Raw genomic sequence first — 17,778 nt, 5'->3', positions numbered from 1 at the left:
CCGCATATATCACCACAAGTCGTAAATCAACTAATTTTGTTTGATTAGTAATTATGTATTACAATATTTTCAGATATGGCTCGGTTCAGTATTTACCTTGATCGAAACAGCTGGGATTGATATAACACAGCAGGTCGTTGTCGCTCATGGAGGTGAGCTCCTGCATGGGCGCCGAGCCCGTCTTCATCTCCTGGCTCACGGCCTGGCTGACGGCCTGGCTCACGGCCTGACTCACGGCCTGGCTCACGGCTTGGCTCACGGCCTGGCTCATGGCGGCCGACTCGGCGCTGTCTTCCTTCATCTGCGCCACCTCGTAGGGCTCGGGTGGCGCGAAAGGCAGCGGCGCCGCCTCGGCCGCCTGCTGCAGCTCCGGCGCCGCCGGGATGTTCTGCGCGTTCTCGTTGGTCAGGATGTTGGCCGTGTTGATGGCCGACGTCACCAGCGCGTTCATGGCCGTGTCCGAGGTGAAGATCTCCGCCGCCGCATTCAGGATCATGTTCTTCACGGCCGAGGGCGGCGTCTTCACCGTCGGGCTGAGCATGTGGCCGGAGCCCATGAGCGCCAGGTCGGGCTGGCCGGGCGCGCCACCCGCCAGCAGCAGCATGCCGCCCTGCGGCAGCATGCCGTCCTGCGGCAGCGCGGCGGGGCCCGGCATAGCCGCCTCGGGCGCGCACATCATGGAGGGCGACACCTGCGGGTTGAGGATGACCTCTGGCGAGATGGCGCCCATCATGTCGCGGGCCAGCGGCGACGAGGTGGCGCCGAGCGCCAGCTCCGGGCTCGCGTGCGCCGAAAGGATGATGTCGTGGCTCGAGGGGGAACGGCGACAGGACGCGGAGGACTCTGAGTGCGACGGACTCAGGTGCTGTTCCACTGTGGAGTTGATCAAGCTGTCCAGCTTCGAGGCCACGGGAGCCGAGTTCATGATGCCCACGTGTATGGCGGAGGATACTAGGGCTTCCATTTGGGCATTTTGATTACTGAGTAAATTTTGATGGTGCGAGATTTGACTTTCGAGCGATAGCTTTTCGGCGGATAGTTCGACTTGCCCGAAAGATGCGTTGTAGTCAATGATTTGCGCTTTATTGGGATCGTCGAGAGGGTCGATCGTCATGTTGTCCATGGCGGGCCCAGGAAGTCTCACGGCCCCCATGGTCCTGAGGGTGGCGGGCTGGGAATACAGTCCCCCTTGGCTCGCCTGAGCGCCGGATTGGAAAATGGCCGCCGTCACGGATTCCATCATTTTATCGGTGGAATTGTGCTTCTGCAGAGCCTGCAGCTGCTGAGAGAAGGAGTTAACGGGAGACGGCTCCACGATGGCCGGAGGCATGACGGTCTTGCTTCCCATGTTGGAAAGGAAGTTCTCCACGCTCTGAGCGGACTGCGCGGGGAGCTTGCCGCGGGAGTCCACAAACTTGCGGAAGGTCTCCATGGAGGGATCTCCGCCGGCCACCATGCCCCCCGGCTTCATGCGCAGGTCCATGACCTTCATCTCCTCGGGGGTGAGGTGTCGCGGCGCGGCCATGAGCAGCGGCGCGGGGCGCGGCAGGTCCTCGCGCTGCATGAGCAGGTCCATGCTGGCGGCCGCCTGCTCCACCATGGACATGCCGCAGTCGGCCCGGGGCAAGCCTCGCATGCCGGCATACAGTGCGCCGGTTTCGTTGGGCACCTGCCGGAGCAGCGCGTGCGCGCCGTCCACGCTGTTGTCGCTGGTGTCCATGGAGTTCTCGTTGTGGATTTGGAATCGCCCGTTTCTCAAGTGGGAGGGGATGAGCTCGGAGTTGCTGTCGCTGTCGATGATGGAGCCCTGACTGGAGTCATCGGTGGACTCGGTCTTGAAATGGTTGAGGGGCGGAGAGTTGGGGTCGGGGAGCAGCGAGGGGCGGCGCAGGGGCGCGGCGGAGGGTGCCGCAGGGGGTGGCATGAGCCCCACCCCCTCCCAGAGCCCCATCGGCTTGGACTCCTCCTTCGGGTCCTCCGCAAAGTGGCCACCCATAAGGCCTGCGTAATGAGAAAAATTATATTAGCGTCGCGTGAAATGATAGATATTTGATTTCAGATATGGGTTTAAATAATATTGAAACGGTGATCTGGTTATCCGGATTCCGATAGAATCGACTAAAACATAAATAATTTTAAATATAATTTTGCGCCTTCACCAGTCCACACCCCTGAAATGAATCATTAAAAACATATTTAGGTCAGATAAAAAATATTTAAAAATACAAAAAAATTCTTAAACGTTTTTTAAATATTTTTTTGGCTGATAACATACAATCATTATAATACCAAGAACAATGATGGGAAAAGAAATTAAATTTAAAATAATTATTTGAATATTATTATTAATGAAATGCAATATTAGAAAATATACTAATGTGGGAAGGAATGAAAAAAAAAACAATTCTATTAAAACTAATCAACAAAAAAAAAATCAAAATAAATAATCTTTACATATAGAACAATTTGTATTCATTAAATTTTCGTGTGTGTAGTTGTGATGTGGAACAGTTCGTGTTATAACTATATGACTGACAGTGTGAAATGGTTTGCGTTGTAACTATGTGACTATGACAATGTGGAACAGTTTGTGTTTTAGCTACGTGACTAGGACTATGTGGAACAAATTGTATTTTAACTATATGACTGAAAATGTGATACAGTTTGTGTTGTAAGTGCGTTACTATGATTATGTGAAACAGTTTGCGTTATAACTATGTGATTATGACTACATATTTGGATCAGTTTACGCTGTAACAAGTGCGATCTTTATGTGCGATTATAAGAAGGTATAACTGCGCGAGGACATTTCTGTGAAACTAATATTGACCATACTCAAAATACCCATGGAGAATTAATTGCCTCTAAAAATGTATATGTGCAAAGATGTAATGCTCTATTCCTATATTATCTAGTAATTGATGACAAACTGTGACATTTATGAAACTATTTTGTTCGATATGCTGCAAATAATGATAAAAAAAAATGATTTGGAGCTCTTCTTTACTAACCGTGAGCAATAAAAAGCTGTGTATTATATACACTTTGTGGTGTGGTGTGAGCTATTGACGAATTGTGGTGTAAGCTAGACGGATTGTAGTGTGAGCTAGACTGAGTGTGGTGTGGGCTAGACTGAGTGTGGTGTGAGCTAAACAGAATGTCCTGTGAGCTGGACAGAGTGTGGTGTGGGTAAACAGAGTGTCCTATGAACTAGACAGAGTGTGGTGTGAGCTTAAGGGAGTGTGGTAAGGGCCAGACGCAGTGTGGTGTGAGCTAGACCGAGTGTGGTGTGGCTAGAGGTAGTGTGATGTGAGCTGGAAGGTGTGGTGTGAGCTTAAGGGAGTGTGGTAAAGGCCAGACGCAGTGTGGTGTGAGCTAGACCGAGTGTGGTGTGGCTAGAGGTAGTGTGATGTGAGCTGGAAGGTGTGGTGTGAGCTTAAGGGAGTGTGGTAAAGGCCAGACGCAGTGTGGTGTGAGCTAGACCGAGTGTGGTGTGGCTAGAGGTAGTGTGATGTGAGCTGGAAGGAGTGTGGTGTGAGCTTAAGGGAGTGTGGTAAGGGCCAGACGCAGTGTGGTGTGAGCTAGACCGAGTGTGGTATGGCTAGAGGTAGTGTGATGTGAGCTGGGAGGAGTGTGGTGTGTGCTAGGTGGTGTGTAGCTAGTACCGGATGTGAGCGAGGCTCCGGCAGACAGTGAGGGCCCGGCAGGTCGCACCACTCCGCTCCACTAACCTATCCACCTACCTGTAGGGACATAGGAAACAAAACAAAACCGTAGCTCATCAGTACAACACATGAAAATGCAGTACAATATAATATTGTTGTTAATAAGTCTATGTTTCTTATTTGTGAATACAGAATTTGATTAGAACAATTATGTATGTCATCTATTTAAAAAAAAAAAAAATCAACCGGTAGAGTCAAAACAAAATGTCAGTATACTAAGTAATTACTGAATATGTGGATGATTATTAATACTAAAACTAGATGCAAATGAATTGATAATGTCGGTTGGTTATGTAGACTTATCAACAACAATAAAAATTTCCTTACATAACTTATAACTAATTATTATAGTGTATTAACATTTTACGAAATGTGTATGTATTACCTAACTTAATGTAGCTTATTATTAAATCTGTTTAACCTAATCCAAAATTACTTATTACTAAATGTGTAGCACCTAACCTAAAATAACTTATTATTCAATATGTAGTACCTAACCTAACATAACTTATTATTAAATGTGTATTACCTAACCTAGCGTAACTTATTACTAAATGTATATTATCTAACTTAACCTAAGACAACTTATTATCAAATGTGTATTACCTAACCTAATATAACTTATCACTAAATGTATATCATGACGTAATAATAGTTAAGTATTCAAAGGCGAAGATCGTAGGAAGCAATCACATTTTGAAAAAGCAGTGAAAAACATCATTCAGAAGCAAAAAACCAAGAGGGTATTTGTGCTTTTGTTTGTATGGTTACTCTCCCAAACTGCATTCAATGAAAGGAATAAAATATGAAATATTTGAGAGAACACCTACTCTTATTACTAATGTAACTCTCAATTGCTTTATGCTCTGATAAAAGTAAAAAATAGAAAACATTTGGATGGCTAAAAAACATTATATTCTATATTTTCCTTAGGTAACTTTTAATTGGATATGTCGCTCACTCCTTTCAAGAACTTCATAAATAAAAAATCTCAATTTTCAGTTGTGCATGTTTTCGGAATGCCCAGAAAATGTACTATATCCCAGCAAAAGAGGCATATTTTTAACTTAATATTTACCCGCTACAGGGCAGAAAGTGTTGTTTTTGCATTTTGAAGAAAAGGTACTGTTTAATTATTTTTTTAAATAAACTAAATATTTTTTAAATGGAAAAAAAACCTTCAGGTTTTACCTAAAAAGATCTGTTGCACAGTAAAAAGTTCAACAAGTGGCTTGATATTTATTTTTAATACATTGTATTATATTTTTATACTTTAAAAACATTCTCCTGAAAAATTAAGTTTTTTATTTATGACGTTCTTGAAAGGAGTGAGCGATGTGTGTTATGTATAAACTTTAGTTATGTTTTGTGTATTAACTTTTAATTGTATTTAAAAGACAACATGCTCCTAGGTTCGACTCTTTTATGAACATAAAAAAAATTGATGTAATTTTTCGCCACTTCTACAACTGATTTTTTTTGATTGAAATTTATGAAGCATCATTGATTATTATTTTTATGTTTTCAAATTTTGTTTTATATCAAATGAATGATTTAACCCTAGATAACTAAACATTCATCCACGCGATGACACCCTTTTCCGAAAAAGTCCGGTGCACTTACTTCCCTGCACCCCGCACCCCGCTCCCGCCAGGCTTTGTTTACGGAATAGTGATTTATCATTAAATGTCTCTTACATTCATTCCTAATAAACCAAACTTAAGTGTCATAATAATAATAATAAATTTGGATAACTTATATAGCGCCATTTTCGTAAAAAAATACCTCAAGGGCGCTTCACTGTGAATGAATTGGGGAAAATATTATGGTGGAAATGATTTAGCAAACAAATGTGTTTTTAGTCTTTTTCTAAAGATCATCTCACTCTCACTATTTCTAACCCTTGGTGGAAGAGCATTCCACGCCGTCGGCCCCGCAACAGCAAAGGCACGCTCGCCAAATTTAGTGTGTTGGTTGCGAGCTGGTAAGATCACTTTGCCCATTGCAGATGTTGTAGCCGATCGAAGCGTGAGACGTCTGTCAACCAATTCATCCGGAATACACAGCTCCTTAAGATACTCTGGAGCCATATTGTGTATTGATTTAAACATGAGTAGGCAGAGTTTATACTCAACCCTTTCGGGAAAGCGTAACCATAGGAGTTTGTGAAGTAGTGGGGTGATGTGACTGAATTTAGAAATTCCAAAAATTAGTCTCGCTGCTGCGTTTAACACTGATTGCAGTCGAGTCATTTTATTGTTTGGTAGACCCGTGTATATACCGTTACAATGTATCCAGTTACCCGTGTATATACGGTTGCAATGTACCGTTACATGTATCCAGTTACTACTTTAATAAACACTTTTGATAATTTTCACGCTTTTAATTGCTTAGTCCGCCTGATGAATGTTTAGTTACTATGTATCTACAAATATAGTTTAGTCATCTAGGGTTAATGAGATGAGAAGAAATAGTAAAATAAATTAATGCATTTGAAAGAATGCGTGATGAATGAAATGCGTAGCAGACATTGCAAATGGTTGTAAAAAATATGAATAAGAAAAATCAATTAAAACCAAATGATGGAATTTGTACAGCGACAAAGCATTTAAAAAAAATTGTTTGATATTTTTTTATTTGAGGTGTTTACTCGCAACGACGGCTTTATTCTGAATTGATAAATAAATATGTGCCTCCGGAACAAACCGGTTAATTGAAAAATACTAAATTCAAACCTTAGGGTGGTGACTGACCGGAGCCATTTCGTCGTAACGTAAAACGTTACGATGCGAGCATTCAGGCAGTCAGTACAGCGAGCCGCGCGCTCCATCTATAGTTTCGGATGCTCGCTGATGCTCGCTGCGAGCGATGTTACGATGTTACGTTACGACAAAATGCTCCGGTCAGTCACCACCCTAAGAGTAACAAAAGTTAAATTAAGTAGTAAAAACCCTTATCCGCGCCCCAAGGGTGCATAGGGCACCGCATCATATAAACGCAGTGTTATCTTGATCGTTTACACATGAAGGAAAGGTGATCAACCCTCCGCTTCAGGTACCAGTCCAGGATAATATTGAATAAATATTACAGTGAAAATATCACTTACATTTATTTTACCCTCCGTGGGAATCGAACCCGAGACCTCTAGAACGATAGCTGACCATTACACTGTGGAGGCGGACGAATTATATGGGGATTAAATGAAGGCAAGGTGATCTGTCTTATGTATTCTAGATTTATGGATATAGGAGTAACATGGGACGGGATGCAGATAACGTAAATGGAGGTCAGGTTGAATGAGATTACTGCTATATGGTAAACGAAATGAAGGAGGAATAGTAGGTACGATAGGTGAGGAAAAGGAGTTAAGATGCAATGGCTAGGACACTTGGCCAGGGTGTCATACTTGCACTCGTACTGGCTTTTAGTAAGATAATTATTATTGTAACATAATAATTTTGAAAAATAAAAAAGCATCATTAATTCTCAAATGTTTTTTGCTAGGAACATTTCATAAACTTTATAAAATGAATAAAATTCAATCATCGCTTTGAGCCACTTTTATTTTTGTAATTTTTTTCAATCTGATTTCAACAGGCACCTTGTCACCTTCAGGGATAGGTACATACTAAACCGGTTGGAAAAAAGTACCAGAAATGAAAATGAATTCCGTTGATTGAATTTTTTATTTTTTTTAAAAAAAGAATAACCCGCAAAGCTTCTACTTTTAGAGGCCTGTCTTCAGGTAGGATAGTAAAGATAGGGAAAGTAAATGTGAAAAACACATCACAAACACCCAGACCAATTTAAAATAAATCTTAATTGAATTTATTTTGTATTTGGCGGTAATCGAACCCACAACGTAAGTTTCGCAGTCGAGCGTTTACTACGTCACGGCGCCTGTTTTTGGCCATCAAATCGCTCACTTCTTTCAACAACATCTTTTATAAAAAAAACTTGATTTTTCATTTTTATCGTTTTTAAAGTTTAAAAATATAATGAAATGTATTAAAAATACATATCAAGCCACTTACTAAACTTTTTGCTGTGCAACAGATCTTTTTAGGTAAAACCTGAATGTTTTTTCTCCATTTGAAAAATATTAAGTATTTTTTTTTTAATTAAACAACACCTTTTCTACAAAATGCAAAAACAACACTTTTTGCCCTGTAGCGGGTAAATATTAAGTTAAAAATATGCCGCTTTTGCTGGGATATAGTACATTTTCAGGGGCATTCCGAAAACGTGCACAACTGAAAAGTGACGATTTTTGATATATGATATATGAAAGGAGTGAGCGAAATTCTAACACAAGGCGAGTTTTCAAGGCACAATTTCTGCAAGTTCCGAGTAATTTTTTGTAATAGAACTGCCTTTCTTTGCGAGTAGACACCTCGTGTGACGGCGGGACGGGCAAGCGAGTTGGGATGCGGCGCTGGCTAAATGCCGGATGGGGGGGAAGGTTTGGCTTCACCTTGCGAGTTGTAGTGCGGGGTGGCGTGTTGCGGGCCCGTGCTGAGCGCGAGGGGGGTGTACAGGAACTTGTGGGGCTCCGACACCTTGCCCCCCGACATCACAAACAGCCGCACGGCCACCGGCTCCGTGATGTTGGGGTTGGCAAACGGGGGTATGCCGCACACCAAGTGAGTCTGGAACAATACAACATGTCCAACATATTAAAAAAATAATAACCAGTATAAAAAATCTCTAGTGTAGAATTTATGTAATTTTGACACTTTATGTGTTAATTTTAAATCAAACACAGATTTTTTGAGTCTACCAAGTAATAAAAAATTAATATTGTGACAATTGTTTCGGTTTGATAATGCCCCAACAAGGCGAAACAATTGTCACAATATATTTTTTTTTAAGTGTTTTTGTTAGTAAAATATAACTTAGTAGACTCAAAAAATCTGTGTTTGATTTAAAATTAATACATAAATTAAAATGGAGCTCTACAAATTAAATAAATAATTTTGACACAGTAAAAATGTATTAAAACAAGTAAATATTTAAAGTATTTACTTTGTGGTTAGTCATTTTTATTTTTATATTTCTTTTCCAAAAATGTTAGTTATATTAGTATATCTTTTTAACCTTTATAAACCCGATGTACTTTGACTAACATCCCTAGTGCATGTCAGACTTCGGCCCATAGTGCTTGTTTGTCCTGCAATCCCTAGTGCATGTGGGTCCTCAGGTCAACCAAAATGGCATATGATCAATATTTTATGTAGTTATAAGTGTGTGAAGAATGTCATGGTAGTGACGTGTAGCTGTTACGTTTGCATGCTGTTTTAGTGATTGTCCTGACGAAGAGACAGGTACGTCTCGAAACCGGTGGACAAAAATCTCAGCAAGTGGTTACTATTGCTAATATTTTTGTAAAAATAAAATATAAAAGTAAAAATATTGGATTTATTTTTAACCTTTTCCACTCTGGCCATTTTTTCTCTACCTGATCAAAAAAATGCGACGTTTTTCTGCCATTAAAATAAATAATTTGGTACCCTTATTTTGGGACACTTTGTCTGGCAATTCGTATGACCATGTTAATTAAGATTAACTGTATTTATCTGAAATATTTTTTTGTAGAATATACTTGGGTGATAGAGAAATCAGTGATTAAAGTTATATCTGCGCCGGGCCAGGCATTGTGGCCCACGGAGCTGCCTACTAGAATCATACGGGCCAGAATGTCTGGCCTACAGAGTGGTAAGAGTTAAGGAATTTCAGGAGGACTTTTTGATTTGAGGGAGAATAATATGGGATCGTACCATTTTAAAAATAGTAAATGGTTTTCCGTTACATTGTTTGCAAACGTAGTGTCGGTATTTTGATCAAGAAAATCTTAAGTAATTTCAAAATATAAATGTATCATACAATTTTTTTTACAATAAATGACAGTTGTTTCATTTCAAGTTTAGACACAAATGTTGATATATCATCCGTAGGGTAAAAAATCCAGTGCCTGATTGTAAAAATTTCTATTGACAGTAAAATATATATTGGAACAACTAGAAATCTCGCTGTCGATTTGAAACCCTGTGATCGGGTCAAAATTCTAACTAGCAATTCTCGAGACGATGTTCCGAAAGCGAGTTGAGGACTAGCCTGTTGTAGATACTCCTTGTCCGGAATGACATGCTCCTCCCACGAGGAGTCGGCGCTCTGCAGCACCACGCGCGTGTCCTTGAGGAAGTTCTTCCCCAGCAGGAACAGCTCCAGGCCGCCCGCCGCTCCGCACGACACCAGGGACTTGCGGCAGATCTCGGGAATCCCGGGAGGCTGAGCTGCAGCAAAATAAAGATAGTCATTTGCTGCCTATAAAATTAGCAACAAAAAAATGCGGTTTCATGTGCATACACCTAATACAAATATGAATTATTTAAAATATAGACCCTTTTTTCATTTAAAAAAAGTCCAATTATTGGAATTTTTGGATTATCGGAATGGGAACTGGTCCCAATTGATTTGTGTATGGAATCTATGGAGCTAGTACATATAACAAATTTAAATCAAATTACTAGGATGTTACAACTTTTTTTTTGAAAAGTTGAATTAAAATTATTACAACGCACAATTGCAAAAAGTTTTGATATCACTGACCTAATGTGGGAAGAGAATGACACCTAGTTGGGTTTAGAAACGTTGAGTAACTTACTGCAAACAATCTGTTGCGAGCAGACCTGGATAGTCTCCGTGCTTCCGTCATCTCTCACCAACTGCGTCCGGAATACCATCCGGCATCGGGTGGACTTCTTCTTGCACCTCTGTCCGGACTGCTCCCCGAATCGGTGCTCCACGTCCACATTCCGCTCCTGACAAGCGTATTAAACAATCATATTATGTACCCGGCTACACATCACTATAAAAGTATTATTTATATTTGTCCGCCTCCGTGGAGTAATGGTCAGCGTGTTTAGCTACCGTGCTGGAGGTCCCGGGTTCGATTCCCAGGGGGTGTGAAAATAAATATTTGTGATTTTACACTGTAATGTTTATTTAATATTACCCTGGACTGGTTCCTGAAGCGCAAGAGTGATCACCTTGCCTTCATGTAATGTAATGATCAAGATAACACTGCGTTTATATGATGCAGTGCCCTATGCACCATTGGGGTGTGAATAAGGGTTGGAAGAAGAAAAAGATATATTGACATCTCTGCACAAATGAAGAAGAATATAGAAATCTGGGTATTCATAGTGCTTATAACCTCTCATAGGCTGGTTTAAGTGATCAATTTTCTTTCTTCTTGTTCTCTGTTTTAGTCCTCATTACCGAGAGTTGTGATACTTGCGGAAGCAAAGACTCTTTTCCAGTTGCTTCGCTGCATGTAGTACTCTAACCACCGAGGTGTCTGCTGTTGCCTTAACTTGATTGGTCCATCGTGTGGGGGATTTTTCTCTCCCTCTCTTCCCCTCCAGGATCACAACCAGTCGTTCCAAGCTATCCTCATTGCCACGCGCAATGTGTCCAAAGAACTGAAGAATCCGTAGTGTACAAACATTGGCCAGGGTCAAGCCATCCAAGTGTAGTTCCTGATCAATTTATACATGTGCAAATTCACCATTTTATCCATGATTGACAATCATACTACTCAAATTTCGGAAGTTATATTTATCATTTAAATGACACCTTCTTTTACATGTGAGTTTTAGACACCATTTATGGTTGAGTTGAATAAGTTTTTTTTTATTAAATACAGATTCGGACCGACTGAAAACATTGTGAGTAAAATAACTGGTCAAATAAAAAATATAAGTATAATAAACGTTAACACATTATTTGCAGGAATTGCTTAAAAGCATCTTTTACATACTGTTGGTAAACAGCGGGAGATGCTTATAAGCGTTATATTTGCTTACTTTTGGTAGAGCGTGAAAGACGTCCAAAACATTGTACAGATCGGAATTGGGTTTGCGATTACTTGTGGTTAATATACGACCCTAATTAGTAATGGTCAGCTTGTTCATACTTGTTCGCCTCCGTAGTGTAATGGTCAGCACGCTCGGCTACCGTTCTGGAGGTCCCGGGTTCGATTCCCAGGGGGGGTCAAATAAATATAAGTGAATTTTTCACTGAAACATTTATTCAATATTACCCTGGACTGGTACCTGAAGCGGAGGGCTGATCACCTTTCCTTCATGTGTAAACGATCAAGATGACACTGCGTTTATATGAAGCAGTGCCCTATGCACTAATGGGGTGCGGATAAGGGTTTAAAACAAAAAAAAATTAGTATACTAATTAGGTTCAGGGTTGACAAAAACCGCACGACGACGATGTGCTAAAAAATCACATTTTCAAGCATCTCTAGAAAGTAAAATAATTTGGGAAGAATCTTACATAAATTTTACGAAGACAGTTAAAAGTAGAAGGATTTTAGAGGTCAAAATAAAATATGGAACGAAGGCAAAATAAAGGAATAGGTAAATGATTCAAGAGTTAATTTTATGAAAATTGTAAAATATTTATATTCTTAATTTTTTCTCTTTTTTTGTGTGTATATTAGGTTAAAATCATTAAAAACAATAAAAAATGTATTAAAAAAGAACTCCACCGACAAGACACACAAGGTGGCTTGGTGGTCTCTGGCAAAAAAAAATGTTATAAATATGTAAAAATTGTGATTTAAATAAATGTACATACAAATAAAAAATAATAAAAAAAACTAAAATGTTTGGGTAAATAGACATGACACTATACCTTCAGGATTCCGACACAGTCACAAGTCACTTGGAAATCCTTTTGCGGATCAAGATCTATTTCGATGAGCACCGTTCCATCTTCCTTCCTCTCCCCGCACGGAGTGGAGTTCTTCCCGGAAACTCTACACGCTTGGTAGAACATGTGAGGGGCCACTCTGCCTATATCTGTCCCGATGAACACCTGACGATAAAAATATAAATTATTATGTGCAAATAATAATTGCGTGTATACTTTCTTAGAACTGACGGTGAAAAATCATTCATTGTCTCTCCTCAGCATATAACAATATGGATTTACAATTCATCATCTCTCACCAAGAGATTTTGTGGGATAAGTCTTATATCGTAGTCGTACAGGAGAAAGTGACCAACTATCAAAACGTAAAATGCTCAGGAGGGCCACATAAGTCACTTTTGCTTGGCAGAAAATAAACACCAATGCAGTTAGTCATTTTTAACAAGTCAATATATTATACTTCGAAGTTTAAAATCCTTTGGGATTTTTTCAGGGCAACATTAAGCTAGTAAGATATCAAATAGTCAATGATCACGTTTTTGTAAAACAATGCACTTGGTCACTTTCTCCTGTATGACTACGATATATATATATATATATATATATATACAATAACAACTGTATTTATACTCCCTTAGAACTGACGGTGAAAAATCATTCATTGTCTCTCCTCAGCATATAACAATATGGATTTACAATTCATCATCTCTCACCAAGAGATTTTGTGGGTTATATCCAATAATAACTGTATTTATACCCCCTAAGAACTGGCGGTGAAAAATCATTCATTGTCTCTCCTCAGCATATAACAATATGGATTTACAATTCATCATCTCTCACCAAGAGATTTTGTGGGTTATATCCAATAATAACTGTATTTATACCCCCTAAGAACTGGCGGTGAAAAATCATTCATTGTCTCTCCTCAGCATATAACAATATGGATTTACAATTCATCATCTCTCACCAAGAGATTTTGTGGGTTATATCCAATAATAACTGTATTTATACCCCCTAAGAACTGGCGGTGAAAAATCATTCATTGTCTCTCCTCAGCATATAACAATGGATTTACAATTCATCATCTCTCACCAAGAGATTTTGTGGGTTATATCCAATAATAACTGTATTTATACCCCCTAAGAACTGGCGGTGAAAAATCATTCACTGTCTCTCCTCAGCATATAACAATATGGATTTACAATTCATCATCTCTCATCAAGAAATTTGTGGGTGTGCTAAGCAATCACAAGTTAGTGCTATTATTGAATAATATTTACCTGCAATATAGCTGGTTTGTCATAGCCAATCAGCTTTACAACTGGAAAGCTATTTCCCGATCTATCCTTTACTGCACCCCTACTTCCTTCAGTTTGATATCTGAAAATAAAAATAAATTCTATAATTTAAATTAATGTACATATCGCTCACTCCTTTCAAGAACGTCATAAATCAAAAATCGTGAATTTAGAGTTGGGCATGTCGGAATGCCCAGAAAATGTGCTATATCCCAGCAAAAGCGGCACATTTTAAACTTAATATTTACCCGCTACAGGGCAGAAAATGTTGTTTTTGCATTTTGAGGAAAAGGTATTGTTTAATTATTTTTTTAAATATACTAAATATTTTTCAAATGTAGAAAAAACCTTCAGGTTTTACCTAAAAAGATTTGTTGCGCAGTAAAAAGTTCAATAAGTGGCTTGATATTTATTTTTAATACATTGTATTATATTTTTAAACTTTAAAAACGTTCTCCTGAATAATCAAGTTTTTTGATTTATGACGTTCTTGAAAGGAGTGAGCGATATATGTATCTCTACCAGTAAAAGGTATAATTTAAATTGATGAATTTGTATCTCTACAGATAAATATTATAATTCAAATAAATGTTTGTCTCTCTAGCAATATTTTTTTATAATATCGTGGGTATTGGCAAAACACGTTAACTCACAAATGTGCAATTTTGGCTTCATGATGCACTCCTATAAAGTTTTCAACATTCTATAAACTGGCAAAATACATTAAGTATTTTGAAATGTCATATTTATGTGGTTTTAAAAGTCAACATTAAGTTTAATAGCGGGTATTTTATTCAGGCTAAAAGTATTAAATAACTTGAATTATGTACCACCCTACCTTCGGGTTATTTTCGGGCATATTTTTTATAAACAAGAAAAAAAATCACAACGTTTATTGTTACAAAATATTGTCAGGTATGAAACCTGACAAAACTTTGTCAGTGTATCCGGTACGCATTAAATATGGGATTAAAAACAGGTTAGCGCGGAATGGTGAAGAAAAACCGCGCGTATCACGTACATTCGTATGTGTAGGGCGGTTAATGCAGGGATTTTAGAGTTAACGCTTTTTGCCAGTATACCCACGATATAAATCAATGTACAGTATGTACCAGTAAATTGTATCATTTAAATGAATATATATGAACTCTACTAGTAAATTGTATATTTTCAATGAATATGTGTATCTCTAACAGTGAATTGTATAATTCAAATTAATGTATATGTATCTCCACTAGTAAATTGTATAATTCAAACTAATGTATACCTATGTCTAAACATACATACTAATTAGTAACTTAAAGAGTAGAAAGCAAAGTTGGAAGAAAATTTAAAAAAAAAACATTAGAACTTTGGAAAGTATTAGAACTTTTGCTGTTTTTATTCAGAAATTTCTACAGCATAAATTTCAGAAATGGTACATAATATAAATTTTTATGTTTTAACACTATTTCATAAAATCTGTGATACATGTTTTGATAAATTTAATATCATTATCAATATATTCATATGTAAAGCTTAGCCAAAATTTGAGAGTTGTGACAAGGGAAAGAGCTATTTAACACTCTCCTTATCATTCAAAAATAAATTTGAATGATAAGGAGAGTTATGTAAATTTTTTGAAAATATATAAATAATAAAAAATATATTAAAAATAAATTTTCATATTTTGTTATTGTTAAATTTTAATTTTTGTATAAATGTCAGACTGTATGAATTTCATTTTAATCCACATTTGACCTGAAGATGGAATGATTATTCCGAAACCGGTAGTCACGAAGTAGTGTTTTTTTAAGTAGTATTACAAAAAAATGATGAATGATAAGGAGAGTGTTAATTACCATACCACAGAGTCAACAATGCTTTTGATATACAAAAAAAGAGCTATTTCTTTAAATAATGCATTTTTTATACTACTTATTTGTTGTTGTTTGAATGGCGATAACAGAGATAATTTAAAATGGTGTATAAATAATTGATCATATTAAGCGATGTCAGTGACGCAAACAAAGTAATATGTATAATTGGGCGGTGTAGTTACCGGCAGGACCCATACACAAGCACAGCCGCGCAGCGTGGTGTGAGTGGAGCACTTAATGGTGAAGTAACATGCTATGGTGGCACAGACTCACACACTGCAGTGCGCTCGAATACCAACGGTCAATAACCCGCCAACTCAAAAGGCTTAATGGACAATTGCCTTTTCTTTTCTACGCTTTTAATCGGCATGACAAATGGACAGAAAAAACGCAATTAAAAGATTTAATCGTTGACAGAAAAGCAAATGATATAATTAATTATGAAGGGAGATTTTTCCATATTTTGGTGTCAATTGATATTTAAATTAAATTATATTTTTATTGGAACATGTTGAAGGGAGATTTTTCCATATTTTGGTATGGATTGATAGTTAAATAAAATCATATTTTGTAGTGAAACATGTTGAAGGGAGATTTTTCCATATTTTGGTATCGATTGATATTAAAATCAAATCATATTTTGTATTGGAACATTTTGAAGGGAGATTTTTATAAATTTTGGTGTCAATTGATATTTGAATTGAATCATATTTTGTTGGCACATTTCATGAAAGAATTTACAACATTTTGAGTGTGTCCAAATACTTGTTCACAAAATCTGGATTATCTCCAATTACAGGAGTTATTTTCATATTATTTTTGACATCTCATCAAAGATGAAGAAGAATATGGAAGTCTGGGCATTTACGGGGCTGACGACCGTCATAGGCTGGTTTAAGTGATCATTTTACACACCTGTAACATTCACCAATTCTACCCATTATTGACAACCACACTACTCAAATTCTTGGAAGTTTTATATATATATGAACCAATTTAGAAACCTTTTTCTTGAATCACTAGAACTTCACTAGAGACATCTATTGGTGAGATGTAAAAAAGCTTTTTACTAAGCAGAAACTCTTGTATTAGTATGTAAGGTCCAAATCCTGGATATCAATCACACACAATCACAATGCCCAGACTTCCATATTCTTCTTCATCTTTGATGAGATATCAAAAACAAAAACAAAAAAACATGAGAGAATATTTGTACTCTTTATATGGACCCAACGGGCCTCAGAAGCAAAGTGATGTGTGTCCTAAACTCTGTCCGAAAATTCTCATCAATGAATAATTTCGTCTTAGTTTGATTTTCCACGTTTTTGTAAATGCTTCTATATAATTTTTTTAAATTGTAGAGCTATTAAAATCTGTTTTATTTTATCTGTAGGCCAAACAGGAACACTGCACAAAGTATAAATTACAAACATAAAAAAATATTGGGAAATACTGGAATATATCAAATTGTGGTAGTGGCTTCAAACCCGGAAACTGAAAACACATAAGTTATATAACAACTATTCACAACATTTTGAGTGTGTCCAAATACTTGTTCACAAATCTGGATTATCTCCAATTATAGGACAATATAAGAGTTTCTGCTCAATAAAAAGCTTCTTTTCATCTCACCAATAGATGTCTCTAGTGAAGTTCTAGTGATTTAAGAACAATGTTTCAAAATTGGTTCATATATATATATATATATATATATATATAGAACTTCCAAGAATTTGAGTAGTGTGGTTATCAATAATGGGTAGAATTGGTGAATGTTACACGTGTGTAAAGTGATCACTTAAACCAGCCTATGACGGTCGTCAGCCACGTAAATGCCCAGACTTCCATATTCTTCTTTTTGTTTGATGGCAAAAAATAATATATAACAACTATATTAATAAATCTTTATAAAATTTCAATATAAAAGAAAAAGATCTTCGCCTTTCCACCCTTTGCGAAGAAAAAGATCAACTACCGTAGAACGGGGCTACTTGAACTTTGACGTGCTACTTGAGCCCAGTAAAAAAATTAAATCTGTATTTTGTCTACAATAATGAACGTATAAGTGTCACCTGTCAGGGAAACAATGAATCACGTCGATACGGTCATTATTGTAGACCAAATACAGATCTAAATATTTTTTTAACTGGGCTCAAGTAACACATCAAA

At 37.7% G+C, this 17,778-nt stretch overlaps 1 protein-coding gene across 4 annotated transcripts in view; it reads right to left on the bottom strand.

Annotated features, from left to right (window-relative positions):
- The window catches only part of NFAT (nuclear factor of activated T cells 3), a 98,284-nt gene that overhangs the window by 1,004 nt on the left and 79,502 nt on the right, over window positions 1-17,778 (bottom strand). For 2 of the 4 annotated variants that reach the window (XM_088273191.1, XM_088273188.1), the window contains 6 exons: window positions 13,733-13,832; window positions 12,435-12,617; window positions 10,390-10,546; window positions 9,840-10,018; window positions 8,200-8,374; window positions 97-2,001 (listed from right to left, as the gene is read on the bottom strand). In XM_088273191.1, coding sequence (XP_088129317.1) covers window positions 97-2,001; window positions 8,200-8,374; window positions 9,840-10,018; window positions 10,390-10,546; window positions 12,435-12,617; window positions 13,733-13,832 — 2,699 coding nt within the window. Of the gene's footprint in view, window positions 1-85; window positions 2,002-8,199; window positions 8,375-9,839; window positions 10,019-10,389; window positions 10,547-12,434; window positions 12,618-13,732; window positions 13,833-17,778 lie in introns of those variants that run through there. The other 2 variants (XM_088273189.1, XM_088273187.1) reach the window with 1 other exon arrangement.

The sequence above is a fragment of the Brachycentrus maculatus genome, unplaced genomic scaffold (assembly GCF_059751285.1).
Source record: "Brachycentrus maculatus isolate JH-2025_06_01 unplaced genomic scaffold, ASM5975128v1 h1tg000559l, whole genome shotgun sequence".
NCBI classification, from domain to species: domain Eukaryota; kingdom Metazoa; phylum Arthropoda; class Insecta; order Trichoptera; family Brachycentridae; genus Brachycentrus; species Brachycentrus maculatus.
The sequence above is the reverse complement of the archived record's forward strand: the minus strand, read 5'-3'. Positions and strand labels throughout refer to the sequence as shown.